Source organism: Rutilus rutilus, assembly GCF_951802725.1.
Source record: "Rutilus rutilus genome assembly, chromosome: 20".
Lineage (NCBI taxonomy): Eukaryota > Metazoa > Chordata > Actinopteri > Cypriniformes > Leuciscidae > Rutilus > Rutilus rutilus.
This window is the reverse complement of record NC_140225.1, coordinates 21604177-21620589: the sequence shown is the minus strand read 5'-3', so window position 1 is coordinate 21620589 and position 16413 is coordinate 21604177. Positions and strand designations below refer to the sequence as shown.

General features: G+C 40.4%; 2 protein-coding genes across 2 annotated transcripts in view; both read left to right on the top strand.

Moving 5' to 3' along the window:
* The window catches only part of eys (eyes shut homolog), a gene marked incomplete at its 5' end in the record, with an annotated part of 292239 nt that overhangs the window by 218489 nt on the left and 57337 nt on the right, over positions 1-16413 (top strand). The gene's annotated exons all lie outside the window — the stretch shown is intronic.
* LOC311280190 (uncharacterized protein) lies at positions 692-10088 on the top strand (the record flags this gene model as incomplete). The annotated part of the gene is made up of 5 exons (XM_084392164.1): positions 692-2841; positions 3619-3652; positions 4820-4891; positions 6452-6948; positions 10053-10088. Exons 1-5 carry the CDS (start codon positions 2827-2829, stop codon positions 10086-10088), a joined length of 654 nt encoding a protein of 217 aa, XP_084248290.1. The 5' UTR covers positions 692-2826.

Below are 16413 nucleotides of genomic sequence, written 5' to 3'. Positions count from 1 at the left end.
TAAATGTACTGTTGATACACTAGAATGAAAATTCTGGATAGACTGAGCCACAAACAGAATATTATTTTTTTTAATTTAGCAAATTCTTTGCTATATTTCCTCATAAGGAATCAAATGATTAGAATATAACAGATCTGTTAAAAATGCCATTTATGTAATTTATCAAGGATCTTTCTATATTCATATACTCATTATTGATGACAATAGGAAAGAAATCAAACGAGGTTGGCCAGCTCCAGGGTTTCAGTCTCGCCTCTGCGTGGACTGTTGTATGGGGGGATTATCTACTAAATCAATTCATTGTCAGTTTAGGTTAAAAACACTCCAAAGTGATTTTGTTAAAGTAATTATAATACATTATTATATCATTCCTCTTATATGTAATTATCATTTAATTCTAATCTAATTAAATCATGATCAGTAAATGATAATACAGTTTTTCCACTCTGGGGTACCCTTCTGACAGAGCCTTTCTGCATACATTACACAGAATCAAAGAGTTCACTTTCAACAGATCACTAATAAACTTGAAAAAAAAAAATATATATATATATATATATATATATTAACAGGCCCTGACAATATACAATCTCTGTTTCTAAAATTGGCAGCTGCTGTTATTTCTAATCTTCTGGCTTTCTTTAAATATATCACTACATACAATTAGGATTCATCATATTTTGGTCTGTTTTTGTAATTCCTTTGCACAAACGGTGTGATATTTGATAACTACAGACATTCTCTGTGCTCTCTCAAAAACCTTAAAAGTGAACTACTAACACACTATTTTTATGCCTTTATTTTCTGGTAAATGCTAGCCGCTAGGCTAACAGAGCAGCACATGACACCCTCATACCTCATATCTCACAGTTTATCAGTAGTCTTCCACACCCTGTGCTTTACTAGATGCTCTGAGCTAACAGAGAGAGACTGACACTGCTTTAGCAGGACTCTTCAGCAGAAGAGCGCTCAATGTGGGAGAACGGGCCAGACACAGCTCTTCTCATGAAGCTAAAGGAAGTGGACAGCACAGAGTGAGAGATAAACAGATGTAGAAATACTGATCCAGCATCCAGATGTGCTGCTAGTAAAGCAGAAGTGGGGCAATGATCGCTAGCTAAGAACATGGCTAATGCCCCTGTGATGCTGAGGTAAGCATGTGCCAGCGTCTGCGCTCCCGTTCCCAGTGTCACAGCAGGAGCAGCAGGAGCAGATAAAGGCCACAGCGGAGGACTGACCATCACCAGCAGTCGTGTTAGCAGAGCAGCTAATAGAGCCAGCAGGGCATGAAGCAGAGGTGCTGTCAGCATCTGGATGTGGTGGACTAGTACCTCTCCCTAACCCTAACCCTAACCCTAACCCTAACCCTCGATGTGGTGGACCAGTACCTCTCCCTAAACCTAACTCTAACCCTAACCCTGGATGTGGTGGACCAGTACCTCTCCCTAACCCTAACTCTAACCCTAACCCTAACTCTAGCTGCACATTGACCTCTGGGTCCAGATGTTGGTGACCACAGGTGCTAAATCATTATGGCTACTCTGACAAGGTGAACTCAGATCCTGGAAATGATGAGCACTGTGTCATAATCACTAGTCTAACACACACATGTGTATGCACGTACATGTATGCAGTACACATGCAAACGTAAATGTGTACAACACACTCTTATTTCTGTTTAAGTTAGTACGTGTTATTGTAAATAGTTTCATGTAATTGTGGGAGAATCTGAACCAGTGGCTGAGCCAGAAGCATGTCCCAGTGTGGAGAAACCGCATCATCGTTTGATTTATTTTTACTATGTGTTATTCTTACCATAAATTAAATCACGTTATAGTATTTATAACTAGAATTGACAGTTAATTTATGTAGTTTGCAAATAAATTCTTTCTCCATTCTCCTCTACCTGGCGAACTGCTGATTAGGTGAGCGCATTTACATTTACATTTATTAATTTAGCAGACGCTTTTATCCAGAGCGACTTACAAATGAGGAATTCAACAAGCAGTGTGTCTGGAGAGAAAGCAGTAGCAAGAGAAGTGCTAGCAATACATGGTTTCAGTCATTGTCTTGAACAGTAAAACCAAGGAGAGCACTTTTTGTGAAGATGTTTGTTGTTATTTTAACAGTCATGAGGAGAATGATCAGTTAAAGAGTTTCAGGATCAGTGTAGACAGTTTCTAAAGGACGTTAGCGTGTGTGGAGGCCTCGTATCCATAGTGTGGTCTCACTGAAGACAAGCCTTACTTCTTTCAAACCTATTTTATTTATTTGATGTCCTCTCAGAGGGTAAAAATAATATATGTTCTGTTGATTACAAGGTCTTGGAATAGTTATTATTATTTTTTTTATGAATGTCAATCTTTTTGTGAGTTGTTTAATAGTTCCAAATTGGTTCCATTCATTAATGTGTTGTTTTTTAATATTACATTTAATGTCTTTTAACATCTACATTCTGTCATTTTATTTGTACTTTAAAAAAAAACATTATATCTGAATTTGAGCAGAAAATGTATTTCTTTTATAACAGCATATATCCTATACACTATATTATCAGAGCATATAAGTGCATACATCATTTTTTTAAAAGAATACAAAAACCGCACAAGAAAAAATAAAAAGCGCGGGTAATAAACATAGCTATATATATATATAGTGCGCCGAGCGAGTGTCAGTAATGGCTGACCCAGATCACACAGAACCTGAGGTTCGAGTCCCCACCGTGACCGTCCCCTCCCCCACTCTCCTGGGTCTCACACCTGCGACACACTCAGAGGCTCGAGAGGCAGGGATGCGACGGACGCGGCGAGACACGGAGGAGACAAGATGTCCGACGAAAAGGTAAGTTTTTGACTTCTTGTACAAGGTTCTCAAAATAATATGGTGCTGTTTATTTAACTTGCATATTGTTTGCACATATATCGTAACGTAAATGTCACGTCATTTTATTTTCTATAGCGCTTTTCACATTAATCATATCTCAAAGCAGCTTTGCAGAAAGTATAGATTAATGTACCAAAATGAAAATATTGATAGTCTAATAATAATATATCCATTAGGGGTTTAGATTCCTAAGAGTCTTAAGCTCATGTTTTAAGGCCACAGATAGGATTGTATAGGTGACTGCATGTTTAGCGGTAATCCGCTTTTAAACTTCGCCTAATTTTAAAATGTTGTTGTCTTTATGTAACTTCTGAACTATATATTTTGCGTCCCTGTTACTTCACCTAGATTAGCTCACTGTTGATAACATTAATGTAAGATGGCCAGGAGTTGGATCTTTTGCGGCCTACAGGAGTCTGAGGCCAGGCCTGAGATTCATGCGTTTTATCACTATAAACATCAATAATGGGTTTCACAAAAGCAAGAGGGAAGTTTAATAAATTTAGGACAAGTTTTTCTACTTCTGTAATGCAGTTTTCAAGACCAGACAATAAATGGCATTTATTTTCAGTCAATAAATGGCATTTATTTTCAGTCAAAATGAAATTGTTTTGGTTTATGTTACAATGTCAATTTCTTTAATATATTGCCAAATTGTACCATTGCAGTTTTAAATACAGTGTAATGTGATGTTTGACCATGATGTCTGACTGTCTATGACACTTGTGCTTGCAGACTAAAGTTACGAATGGCAGCTCTGGATGCACAGGTGAGATAATGAGAAGATAGTAGGCTACAAAACACATTTTACTCATTTGTGGTATGTCAAATTGTAGAGCGTCACTTATTGCTTAAAATAGCCTAATTCTTAAAGCTTATATATGTAGCTTAATGAGCCAGAGTAACCAAGGTTTTTAAAAGCACAACCTTGGAGAAAAAGAAATATCCAACATAGCCCCCCATGCGCCCTTCAGTCTCTTGCAACACCATGCCAAGTTCATGGATGTGCATGAAATTCAATATTTTAATCTGCTATCTTTTGTTTATAGGTAAATAATGTTTTAATTAATAACCGGTCAGTTTAAAAAGAAGTTTAGAGACCACTACATTATCACAAAGTAATTAAGGGATGATTGTAGTAATTAATACAATCTAAAGTTGATTTTTGTAAACTTAAATTTTTTGTTATAACTTGATCTGTACATTTTCTTTATGGTTTAATTAAAAAAGAAAACAGATCATTTGTTAGAAATCAAGGCAAGTAGGTGATTAGCCTATATCTGCTTATTTTAGTGAAAAAGTTCATTTAAAAAAACATTTCAGTATTTTTACTTTTTTGTTAAACATTTGAAACGCTTTCAAAGGACAGAAGATTTGGTATTGTGGCATTAAACAATATTAATATGTCTAGCCATATGATCATCATGTTATTGTGAAACCAAAAGTGTACTTTTCGTGTTCAATATAAAGATAAAAAATACCTCGCTGATATCTAAAAAAAAGTACTTTTAAATGCATTCATCGTTGGTGAAAATTAATTTCTGATGGCTAAATAAATTTGGGCAATTACCCCTAAACTCTGACACGTTAGTAATGGTTCAGTAACTGGACATTGATATTATTACTTAACTGTACGTGTCGAGTAAATACAACATGTTGTCCTGTGTACTGTCAATTTCAGTGGATACTGTAGTTAAGTTTGTTTTGTTGTAATTTTTTATCATTGTATGAAATTAAAAGTGACAGTTCACATTAAATTTGTGGTAACTACAGGTTTTGCTAAATTGGTGTCATTGATATCGTCCTTATTTTGATACTTGGAAATGATCAGCTGGAACTCCATTGTTGGTTATAGACATTGGTTGAATGTAGCTGTTTAAAAAATATTTTGTTCGCTACTTGTTAATTTTACCTGTATGTTTACTGTGTTTTATAGAGAGAGTACTGATGGACTGTGATGGATCTGACCCTGAAAATGAGACTGGAAATGGTGCTTCAGATTCAGCAGGTATGTAGTCAGCTACTGAAAGGGAATGATGGGAAAGCTAGAAAAGGCTTGAATATTATTGGAAGAAAATTTTTAATTGTGGTTACTGTAGACATGTGCCGGTATTCGTTAATGCGATAAACCGCGGTAATGAATATGCACAATATTGTTATCGCGGGCACTTCAAAATACCGTGAAAAATAATAGATCAGAATTTAGATTTATAGAACGTGCATTATCTTATTTTCCATCAACCGCTTAAACACTGCGTATATGCTTCGCGAAACGTGCGCACTGATGTTGTTTTAGAGAAAGGACCACAGGTGCTTAGGAGGCTATAGTTCTCGCCCTGGAGCGTCGGTCAGAACGCAGGACAATCTTCGGACAATACTGAATTATCTTCGGCAGCACAGACATACATTACACACTGATTACAGATGCAGACTTGAATGAAGTAGTTGCCTCTCAGTTCAGATTAACAGGAATGGTATGTTTACATCAGGTATTGAAGGGTATGAATGCAGTGTAGTGTATGTAGTGTAGCTGAAACAAAAAAACAAACAATAATAAATATAACATTGTATAAAGTAATATTATAGATGAAGTCTATCCATCAGCTTAGCATTATATCTAACACAGTACACCAATTTAAACATGTGAATTATAACATGTGAGTCACCATTCCTTAACATAATCGCTACAGAACAAATAATGTAAAAGTAATGTAAACAATAATGATATATCTGTTTGTATAATACAAACACAAAACTGAAATCAGTTACAAATAACATGCATCAGCATTCTACAATGACGTTCACTCTGTTAACTACACGGCATGACTCGTCATTTCTCTCGAGTGGATTTATGACCTCGAGCAGCATACGAGGACCAGCGAGCAGCATACAAGAGGCACTATTTCAGTGCTGCATTTTAGTCAAGGTAAGCCCATCTTCGATTCGTTCGAAGCGTTCAGCTCTCGTGTTCAGCCTCCTCGTGTGAAGACCGACTCGGGTAAAGACCATCGACTCTACCTGCGCGACTCCACCAAACAAGGACACTAGAAAGGCACTTAAGTATCTCCTTTTCCATTTTCCTTCCCTCTTTTTATCTTATTGTTCACCTTAATCAACATGTGCTTTCAATACATTCCTGTTATCTCTCGGCAACGCCCTTTCATCACGCGCAAAAGGCAGCGCAATACTGCCAATCTGCGTCCCATTCTCTCATCCGCACACACTCCTCTCTCTCTTTCCGTTGGTCTATGGAATTGTCAGTCAGCAGTCAATAAAGCTGACTTCATTCCAGCCTTTGCATCTCATTCTACTCTTAGTATCTTGGGCTTGACTGAGACCTGGATTCGTCCAGAAGACTCAGCAACCCCCGCTGCTCTCTCTAGCAATTTCTCCTTCTCTCACTCCCCTCGCCAGTCTGGGAGGGGTGGGGGTACAGGGCTTCTCGTTTCTAACAATTGCAAATACTCCACGCTCTCTTCTCTATGCAACAACAACTCATTTGAATATCATGCTATTACACTTACAACTCCCATTAAGATCCATATTGTAGTCATTTATCGACCCCCAGGTCAGCTGGGTAACTTTGTAGATGAGCTGGATGTGCTGCTGTCCACTTTCCCTGAGGACGGCACCCCACTTCTAGTCCTCGGTGCCTTCAACATCCATCTCGAAAAGCCGCATGCAACAGACTTCATCTCTCTCCTAGCCTCTTTCGATCTCAAACGACTCATCACCTCAGGTACTCACAAATCAGGCAACCAACTGGACCTGGTTTACACACGCAACTGCATCACAGACAACATTTTGGTGAGACCTCTCCATGTTTCAGATCATTTCCTCATTACTTTCAGTCTACAACTCTCAACCCTGCACCACCACCCCCACCACCATTCACTTTCAGACGAAACCTGCGCTCACTTTCCCCTCACAATTCTCATCTCTGGATGTGAATACCGCAACAGACACCTTATGCTCCACTCTAACCTCTTCTCTAGACTATCTGCCCTCTCTCCTCCAGGCCAGCACGCGCTACTCCCTCCAACCCCTGGTTGTCTGAGGTTCTTCGTGAACACCGGACCGAACTCAGGGCAGCAGAGAGGAAATGGAACAAATCAAAAGACTCATCTGACCTGAGTATGTATCAATCTCTCCTCTCTTCCTTTTCTGTTGATGTTCATGCTGCAAAATCTTCATACTTCCACAACAAGATCAACAGCTCCTCCAACACACGATCACTCTTCAAGACATTCAACTCTCTCCTCTGTCCACCTCCACCACCACCCGCCTCCTCCTTAACTGCTGACGATTTTGCGAACTTCACCAACAAAACAACAACTATCAGTCAGTTCTCAGCTCCACACACACAGGAACCCAGACCGACCCCTTCCACAGCCAATATCCCTCTGTCCTCCTTTTCTTCGCTAACCGAGTAAGAAGTATCTACACTTCTCCTCTCCAGTCATCCTACCACCTGCCCTCTAGACCCCATCCCCTCACACCTTCTACAAGCCATCTCTCCCACACTTCTACCATCACTCACACACATCATCAACTCATCCCTCCATACTGGCACTTTCCCCACAGCATTCAAGCAGGCTCGGTTTACCCCACTGCTTAAAAAACCAACGCTAAACTCATCATTTGTAGAGAATTACAGACCTATCTCTCTCCTACCATTCATTGCGAAGACACTTGAAAGAGCTGTTTTCAACCAAGTAACATCCTTTTTGTCTCTAAACAACCAGCTGGATGTCAACCAATCTGGCTTCAAGAAAGGGCATTCAACTGAGACTGCATTACTGTCAGTCACAGAAGCCCTACGGATCGCAAAAGCTGCTTCCAAATCTTCAATCCTCATTCTCCTGGATCTGTCTGCTGCCTTCGACACTGTGAATCATCAGATCCTTATGTCCAGCCTCTCATCACTGGGCATCACAGGAACTTCACTCCACTGGTTTGAGTCCTATCTCACAGGTAGGTCCTTCAAGGTCGCATGGAGAGGCGAGGTATCCAGAGCACATCAACTGACCACAGGGGTTCCCCAGGGTTCAGTTCTTGGTCCCCTCCTCTTCTCCATCTACACCACATCACTGGGACACATCATACAGGCACACGGCTTCTCCTACCACTGCTATGCTGATGACACACAGCTCTTCCTCTCGTTTCAACCAGATGATCCCACAGTAGCTGCACGGGTCTCAAGCAGTCAGGCGGACATCTCCACATGGATGAAGGAACATCACCTGCAGCTCAACCTGGCAAAGACTGAGCTTCTCGTCCTCCCTGCCAATCCGTCTCTACAGCACGACTTCACCATCCAGCTAGATTCATCATCAATCACCCCATCAAGGTCGGTCAGAAATCTTGGAGTAACGTTTGATGACCAGCTGACCTTCACAGATCACATTTCAAAGACAGCTCAATCATGCAGGTTTGCACTGCACAACATCAGGAAGATCAGGTCTTTCCTAACTGAGCATGCAACACAACTTCTCGTCCAGGCCCTGGTCATCTCTAGGCTTGACTACTGCAATGCTCTTCTGGCCGGACTTCCAGCATGTGCAACCAAACCCCTACAGATGATCCAGAACGCTGCAGCTCATCTTGTCTTCAACGAGCCCAAGAGGGCCCACGTCACTCCTCTGTTCATCTCTCTGCACTGGCTACCTCTCGCTGCTCGCATCAAGTTCAAGGCATTGACGCTTGCTTACAGATCTATCACAGGCTCAGCTCCCTCCTACTTTCACTCACTCCTACGAGTCTACATCCCTACCAGACGCCTACGATCGGTCAACGAGCGACGTCTCGTGGTTCCATCACAGAAAGCCACAAAATCACTTTCCAGAACATTCTCATTCACAGTTCCATGCTGGTGGAACGCTCTCCCACCCCCATCCGGAATGCAGAATCCCTGAAAACATTCAAAAGACAGCTGAAAACCTATCTATTCCGTGAGCACTTAACCTCATAAAAAAAAAAAAAAAATCCTTTCCCTTTTGAAACATCACTAATCAGGCTTATGCTACTCTGAATAATGCCTGAACTTCATATTTTGAGCACTTCTTGCGTTGTTGTGGTTTTTCCCTCTTCATGATGACTCGCTTAATTTAGTCCTAATTTGTAAGTCGCTTTGGATAAAAGCGTCTGCTAAATGACTAAATGTAAATGTAAAATGTAAATACTCGATTATTCCTAGATATTTACATATATAATCAATCTTAAACAAGTAAAGAATAGATGAAACTCACTTTTCTCGCAAGGACGTACACAGTTATTATTGTTCAACACGAACACCGCACCGTGACTTCTATAACAGTCTTCCTGAGGAGAGCGCAGCTGTTATTCTTCACGCGCATTTCACGTGCGCGATCATTTCCCGCGCATCCACTAATAGCCACTAGTTGGCACCTTTGTGCTACCTTTGTAACAGCCACCCCCACATCTGCAGTGTAAATGTGTTCCAATTGACTGTTAATCCTCCTTGGGCAATTCAGGCAGCTGAATTAGCTTTACCACAGGTCTGATGAAACTCTTGTCATTAACCTTTACCTCAGCGGCTCTCACATGCCCATCAGTGCTTGGAAACACCTTTACCACCCTGCCTACTAACCATAGAGCCCTTGGTAATTGGTTATCAACCATCATTACAACAGACCCCTCAGTAATATCCTCGGTAGTCCTTTGCCATTTTTGCCTGAGCTGAAGACCAGGTAAGTAGTAGCGGATGAACTTGGCCCAGAAATTATCCACCAGTATCTGACTTTGTCTCCACCGTCTGCGACTTAGGCGTTCAGAATCTTGATAGACAACTTGCGGCAATGAACTACTGGGCCGCCCCATCAAAAGATGATTTGGTGTTATTGGGTCAACATCTGAGATGTTAGCTGACACATACCCCAACGGTTTGGAATTCAAGATTGCCTCCACTTCAATTAAAACCGTTCTCAGTACTTCCTCAGGAATGCTTTGTGCTCCAATTGTGGTGCTAAGTGCTGCTTTTACAGAGCGAATCTCTCACTCCCACACTCCTCCAAAGTGTGGAGCTGCTGGAGGATTAAAATGGAAGTTGATCTGATGTTTTGCCAGTAACCTTTGCAGGTTAGAATTCATGACAGTGAAAGCCTCTCTCAACTCTTTCTCTCCCCCTCTGAAATTTGTCCCCTGATCAGAGTAAAGTTCAGCAGGGGTACCACGACGTGCTGTAAACCTCTGTACTGCCATCAAGAAGGCATCTGTGTCGATAGAGGTAAGTACATCAAGGCCCAAAGCAGTCCATCCCAGTGGAATAGAACGCTGGCTTGAACAAACGCAGTCGTGCAGGAGGCAAGTCAGCCATCTTCGGTGAAACAGGTTTGGATCTTAACTTCCGGCACTCCAGACAAGCATATTGATGCTTCCTAACAGCCTCACGCCCTCTCAATATCCAGTACAACCGTCGGAGTTCAGCAAAGACTCGCTCTGGTCCAGGATGGCATAATCTCTGGTCGAAATCCTGGATTAACAGTTCGGTGATGCAGTGGCTCGGATCCAGCACAATAGGATGTTTGAAGTTAGTTTCCAAATCCTCTGCTCTTCGGAGGCCTCCACAAACCCGAATGACCTCTTCTGTTGCATCAAACTCAGGAGCCAGAACAAGATGGCGGCTACTGGAAGGAACTGGTTTATTGGCTTTGAGAAGGTTATAGTCCTCTAGGAAACTGTCGAGCTGGGACTGTTTAAGGAGGAGGGAGACTGCCTGCTGATAAGTTCTTGCACTAGATGGAGCAGTTTGCTCCGCTTTCTCCTGCTGAAGGGTGCTTGCTGTGGCCTCCACTAGTTCACTCCATGTAGCACACCTGGTGGGTAAGGGACATACCTATCAGAACTTGAAATGTAATGGCAGAACAAGGAACGTCGTAGCTCTGTAGGATCTTCTCCAACTGTCCCTGCTGGAGCTTCTGGCCACTCATCAGGGGTTCGTTAAAGGAAAGATGGACCTTGACACCACCTATTCGGTTTTGCTAGTTCCACCAAGGATTTACCTGCCAAGGATTTACCATGCCTCATGATCCCCTCGCTTGATGTCAGGAGCATCCATGACCTGTGCTATCCTTTTAAGTGCTAACTGATGCGGCTGACCAAACCTCTCATTTAAGGCTGTCATTGTGTCAGAATGTGGAGTGACAGAGTTCAGGTAAGAGTCAGCGATAAAGGAGGCTTCCTCTAATTCAAGATGGTCTACCAATATTTAAAGAGCTCGGTAGCATTAGATTCTCCAATGACATCTTCAGCCTGGCGAACTCCGCAGGGTCTCGTTGAATCAACATGGGAATTCGTGGTTTGGGACCTAGATAGTTTCTCCTGTACTGGCAGCGATGAGGGAAAGATCTCATAAGGCTGGTGTTGTGGCTGATTGTATGGCATTTCTGGGTGTGTAAGCCATGGGTCACTCTGCCGCACTGATTGTGGAGCATACACAGTTTGTTGCTGAGGTGGCGAAGGAACATCCAGCCAGGGTGCAGAATGAGGCGTTAAATATGGAGCAGTAGTAGGAGGGCAGGTGAGGGAATGATATGTTGGACTGCCCTGACCCTGAGAATTGTATGGTGTGGGGTTTGTCATGATATCCCCTCTGTGAGGCCTGAATGATTGATTATGGAATGCGTTTCCCTTGACTGGAGCATGCTGTCCAAAATAGGGCTGTGCTACTAATCTCTCTGCTGCTAGTTTCACTGGGATTGAATAACTAACAGAAGTAACGTAAGTGACTGGGAATGCATGCTCTTTCCTAGCTCTATAAGGGACATCGTCACATACTGGAGGTGGTGGTTCAGGCCATGACTCATCCTCTTGAGGACTGTCCACTGTCGTTTTAGGTCTCTGTGGTGTTAGATGGGTAACTGAATGGGACTCAGCCAAGGACGCCGCTGATACCTGGGTACGGAGTGGTGAGACTTGGGGTGTTGCAGAGAAGGAAGCTGATGAGTGAGAAGGGTGTGAAAGTGGCTGCCTTGCTTTAGGAAAAGAGGCTCGGTCATCTCTCAGTGATAGGTGAGTATCTGCACTTTAGGTTTCCTCCAAAGTCCCACGGTATTTGGATAACACATGATGGCGCACTTGATCACGGAAACTTTGTATGAGATTATTGTCTTGGCCAATTTGAGCTTGAATGTTCTCTAATTCAGTATAAAAGGCTCCCCACTCATCTCTTTCTACATACCGACTTCCAGGTCTGGCCACTGCTGAACCTGCTTTGTACCTCGTTCTGGCAGTTTCATCACTCCCTGCATTGTACTCCTCTTCGAGTCTAAATGTAGTCTGTGCTGCAGTATCTTCTGTATTAGAGGAAGTCAGTTCTCTGTGGCCTATAATATTCACTTGGTAGTCTGACAAATAGACCTCTTTTGCCCCGACGTCACAGTTACGTCACGGCGCTAGCTGGAGGCAAAACAAACGGAAAACTGGAGGCGGCCAATACAAACCAACACAGATTCGGCTACATAATAAGGAGCTTAAATTATTATTTTTATTATTAAATGTCATCTTGTTGTGTTGTTGGGTGCAAGAATCGATGAAAAATGAGTATGCTGTATCTGGAATTTTTATTTATAGAAAATATCCACATCTTTAAAATTGCACAGTAATATGTCACTCTTTACATTGTCGTCTTCTTGGCGCTTGCTAGGCAGAACTGCGGATCGTACACACAAATCTTTACATGACCATTCAGCACATAGTTATAGGCATCTAAAGATTTATATGTCCTCAGTTTCTCGTTACCCTCAGTTTCTCTATCGGGTAGGTGTAGAAGTCAGGCCACTCAACTGTTGGTAGCGTTAACGTTAATCCTGTCAGATCGTCCATTGACTGAGCGCGTGTACGGTCATCTGTTTCCGTCCGTTAAAATTAACTTTTGCAAATAACAATTGCGGTCCTGGACAGTGAGTGACCTTGCACATTAAGATAAAATTGGATTTTCTCCAGTCATTGTTAAAAAAACAAGCTATCAAACTGGCAAACTAACGTTAGTGAAGCGGCCAGAGGGATCTTTCTGCCTCCAGCTAAGCCCCGGCCACACAAATACGTCACTATGTTTACCAACTGTAAAAGGGTCTATAGGCCGGCAGTCTGACTTGCCGTTTTGGACGCACAGATTCTGAAAGGGCTTCACTCATTCCTTTAGAAGTAGCCATTCTAAACCAAGGTAAGCACTGATATCTGGCTCATTTTTCACACGCTCTCACGCCACACATCCATTTTCTCACGCAGAGAAAAATCGCGGAGCAAAGAGGACACTGACACTAACCCTAACTAGACAGAGCAGGTTACTTATGATTAGGGGTGGTTAATCTGTCTGATTTCCCAATTCGATTCGATTACGATTATTGAAGTCCCGATTCGATTACAGTCGATTTTCGATTATTAACGATTCTCGATTAGCGATTATTTATTTTCCAGTTCACAACAGTAAACGAAAATACACTACAAAGTGATTGCAGTATTAAAAAAAGTCAGCTGCTGAATTACTTAACTCTTTTATTGAGTAACAACTCAAAGCACTTTCTGTGTCGTGTAGTTCAGAATTATTTGTATGTAGCTTATGTTCTGTAGAACACAGAAATGAATACATCACATTGTGTTGTGACTCAAGTTGAACTAAACAATAACAAATAAATGAAAGGCTTATTTCCTTTAGGAAGTAGATCAGAACCAACATACTGTAGAAACTGGACAATTTTCTTCTAGAAAGACAAGGTGTTCAGCTAAAGATATTAAATAGCAGTCCCAAACTAGCTTTTGTTAATACAATGTTGGTATGAGCCACCACAGTATTTTACAAATATAAAAAATAACACAAAGTGAAAATAAAGTGGCATTTTGGGGTTAATATTGAAACGACAGTTACCATGGTGAATACACAATACTAACAAGAACTGCTAATGAAACATGGAAACTGCTCCTGGTGAATAGAATGAAAATCATCCCTGCATGCAAATCCTTCTCAGCTAACACACGACATACTAGTAACGTGATTTATTGGTATTTTACTTTTATTTCATGACTTACTAATTTACAACGTAACAACGTTGCATGCTCGTAGTTTCCTTTGCACTTTGCACTATACAGTGAAGCGATACACGGCGCGCCCCTCCGCATTTGCGCGTGCAATTGAAGAGTGTGCGCTACGAGTACAGTATAACGGCTGACAGGACAGGAACATCCGTTTTTCTGAGGTGAAATACTTTTTATTTCAGCGTATATTGTGCTGGGTTTTCTGAAGTAGTTGTGATTCGCCTCTCATAACATAACATGCTCTAAATGCACGCAGAGTGGATTTTTTTTATTTTTTTTAATTTTTTTATGTATTTATAAAAAATCGATTTTTGAAAATTTAATAATTGATTCATACTCGTCCATAACATACTCGCGATTAATCAATAATCGATTTTTTTCACCACCCCTACTTATGATATGAAAAAAATTCTCAGCTCTCATGTTCTGTCCATTTTATTACGAAGTTCAGACGATAAATACCGTTTTGGCACTTGTAAATGTGACTTGACAGATCGCTGTAGCGCCTCAGTTCAGGTAAACCGATCATCTGTTACGTTTTATTTAAAGATGCAGTACAACTTACCGAAAGGTATATATGCCTCATACATAATATCGATCCATTTAGTTTTTTAGACATGGAAAGAGGTCAATAAAACTGCAGGTGAACAATTAGCCTATGTCACAGAACATTACATTTACCTCAGGAAAGCCATTTAATGACCATTGCATGTTAATTGGCTAGAAAAAATATCTATAGAGGAGTATTTTGCTAAATGTGTGCACTATATTACATTTGTATTATATTTTTACTTAAAATATACAAGAACAAGAAACATTGAGAATATGCTGCATGTTGCTTTATCTAAAAACTATGTAACTCTATTTGAGTTATTCTTTTTTAAATGCATTTATTCAGTGAAGTTTTAGACATGCACAAAGTATTTACAGTTTAATAAATAGAAATACATGCAAAGTATCATTGTCCCAACACTCTTAAGTCTTTGTACTAGCAACTTACAACTTTGATTAAAACACCCTTAAGAAATGTAAGGAAATCTTGTTCCTCATGTTTTTGAAGTACACTCAATTAATTACATTTTATAGTGTAAATATATTATTATAAATGTATTTTTTATATATGAAAAGTGGCAATTCCTTGTGTATTATTCAATATATTGTAAAATATAATGTATTATTTCATATATTTTTCAGTATATTTACACCATATAATATATCAATCATAAATATATTAAACTATATTTTCATTTCATTTACAAGCAAAATCCTTATAACTGTGTTTTTTAAGATCTGTTGCCGTTGTTCACCATGGGCCAATATAATTTAAGCATGGGTAAACCCCTCCCATTATGTGCAGCTTTAATTAGGTCCTATATCGTAAATGTTTAGTTTCTAAAGGCTTAAACATGTAAAGAAAAGAAAAGAAAAGGGAAAAGTCCTCCTGTACAAATTTACTTCTTCAATTTCCCAAGCAGTAATTATGGTTAAGACCAATAAAACCTGAATATTTTGTCATGTTTGGCTTGGTCCATTTTCGGCCCAGGTCCATTACACATTTTAGATAGCAATATTTTTGTCAAAATATTCCTTTTTAATATAGTATCACTGTTTATATTGTTCATAGGTATCATGCTTGCAAGCATGTGCCAGAATTTACAGATTTTCAACCATGCTAACTAGATTTTAGCAAAAACGTATGTATAAAACTGTAAAACAATGAGAGAAAAACTGAAGACCATGTATTTATTTGATATGTTATTCACGTTCATGTCGTGTGGGATAACAATTACTTTTATCCCAATCCCAATTACTAATATTTATTTTTATTTTCAGTATCTTCACAAAACCCACGGAGAGATCCAGGCTGTGGAAAAACCTCTGCTGGACTACATCGACTCAGGGAAGGGTCCTGGTAAAGCCCAGTGCATGGAGGACACTGGAAGGTCACCAGCGGCACTTCGGGGGAGAAGTTGGGGGGGGGGGGGGTGAAATCTTATGTTAAGAATCGTATTGATGCCTTAAAGCCTTTGTTTGTTGAAGGCAACAAGTTCAAAAAGTGTTTCAAAAGTTAACGTACTGATACGTTAAATAAATGTTAGAGTATTAAGAAATCGTAGATTCTTGTTTTTGTTGTAATTACCCAAATTTCCAAACTTTCCTTGGGGAAGTTTATGGGGGTCGTACATAAAATGTCTTCTACTCAAAAGAATTCAATGTGGTCCAAAACTGTGGCACATTTGCATAAAAAAACGTATATTATTATATATTATATTAACTTATTATTATTTAATGTGTCTCCAGTCTCGCTAGCAAAGCTTGAAACTGAGCCGCTGACATCCTGAAGTAAACCTCGAACCGTTCGGGATAATCCCGCAGTAAACTCTTCTTCCTCTCTACGATCTCAGGATTGTTGGATGGACCCAATATTTCTTTTCCTCTTTTTAAGAAGAGAGGACAACAAAATCATCCTCACTCCTT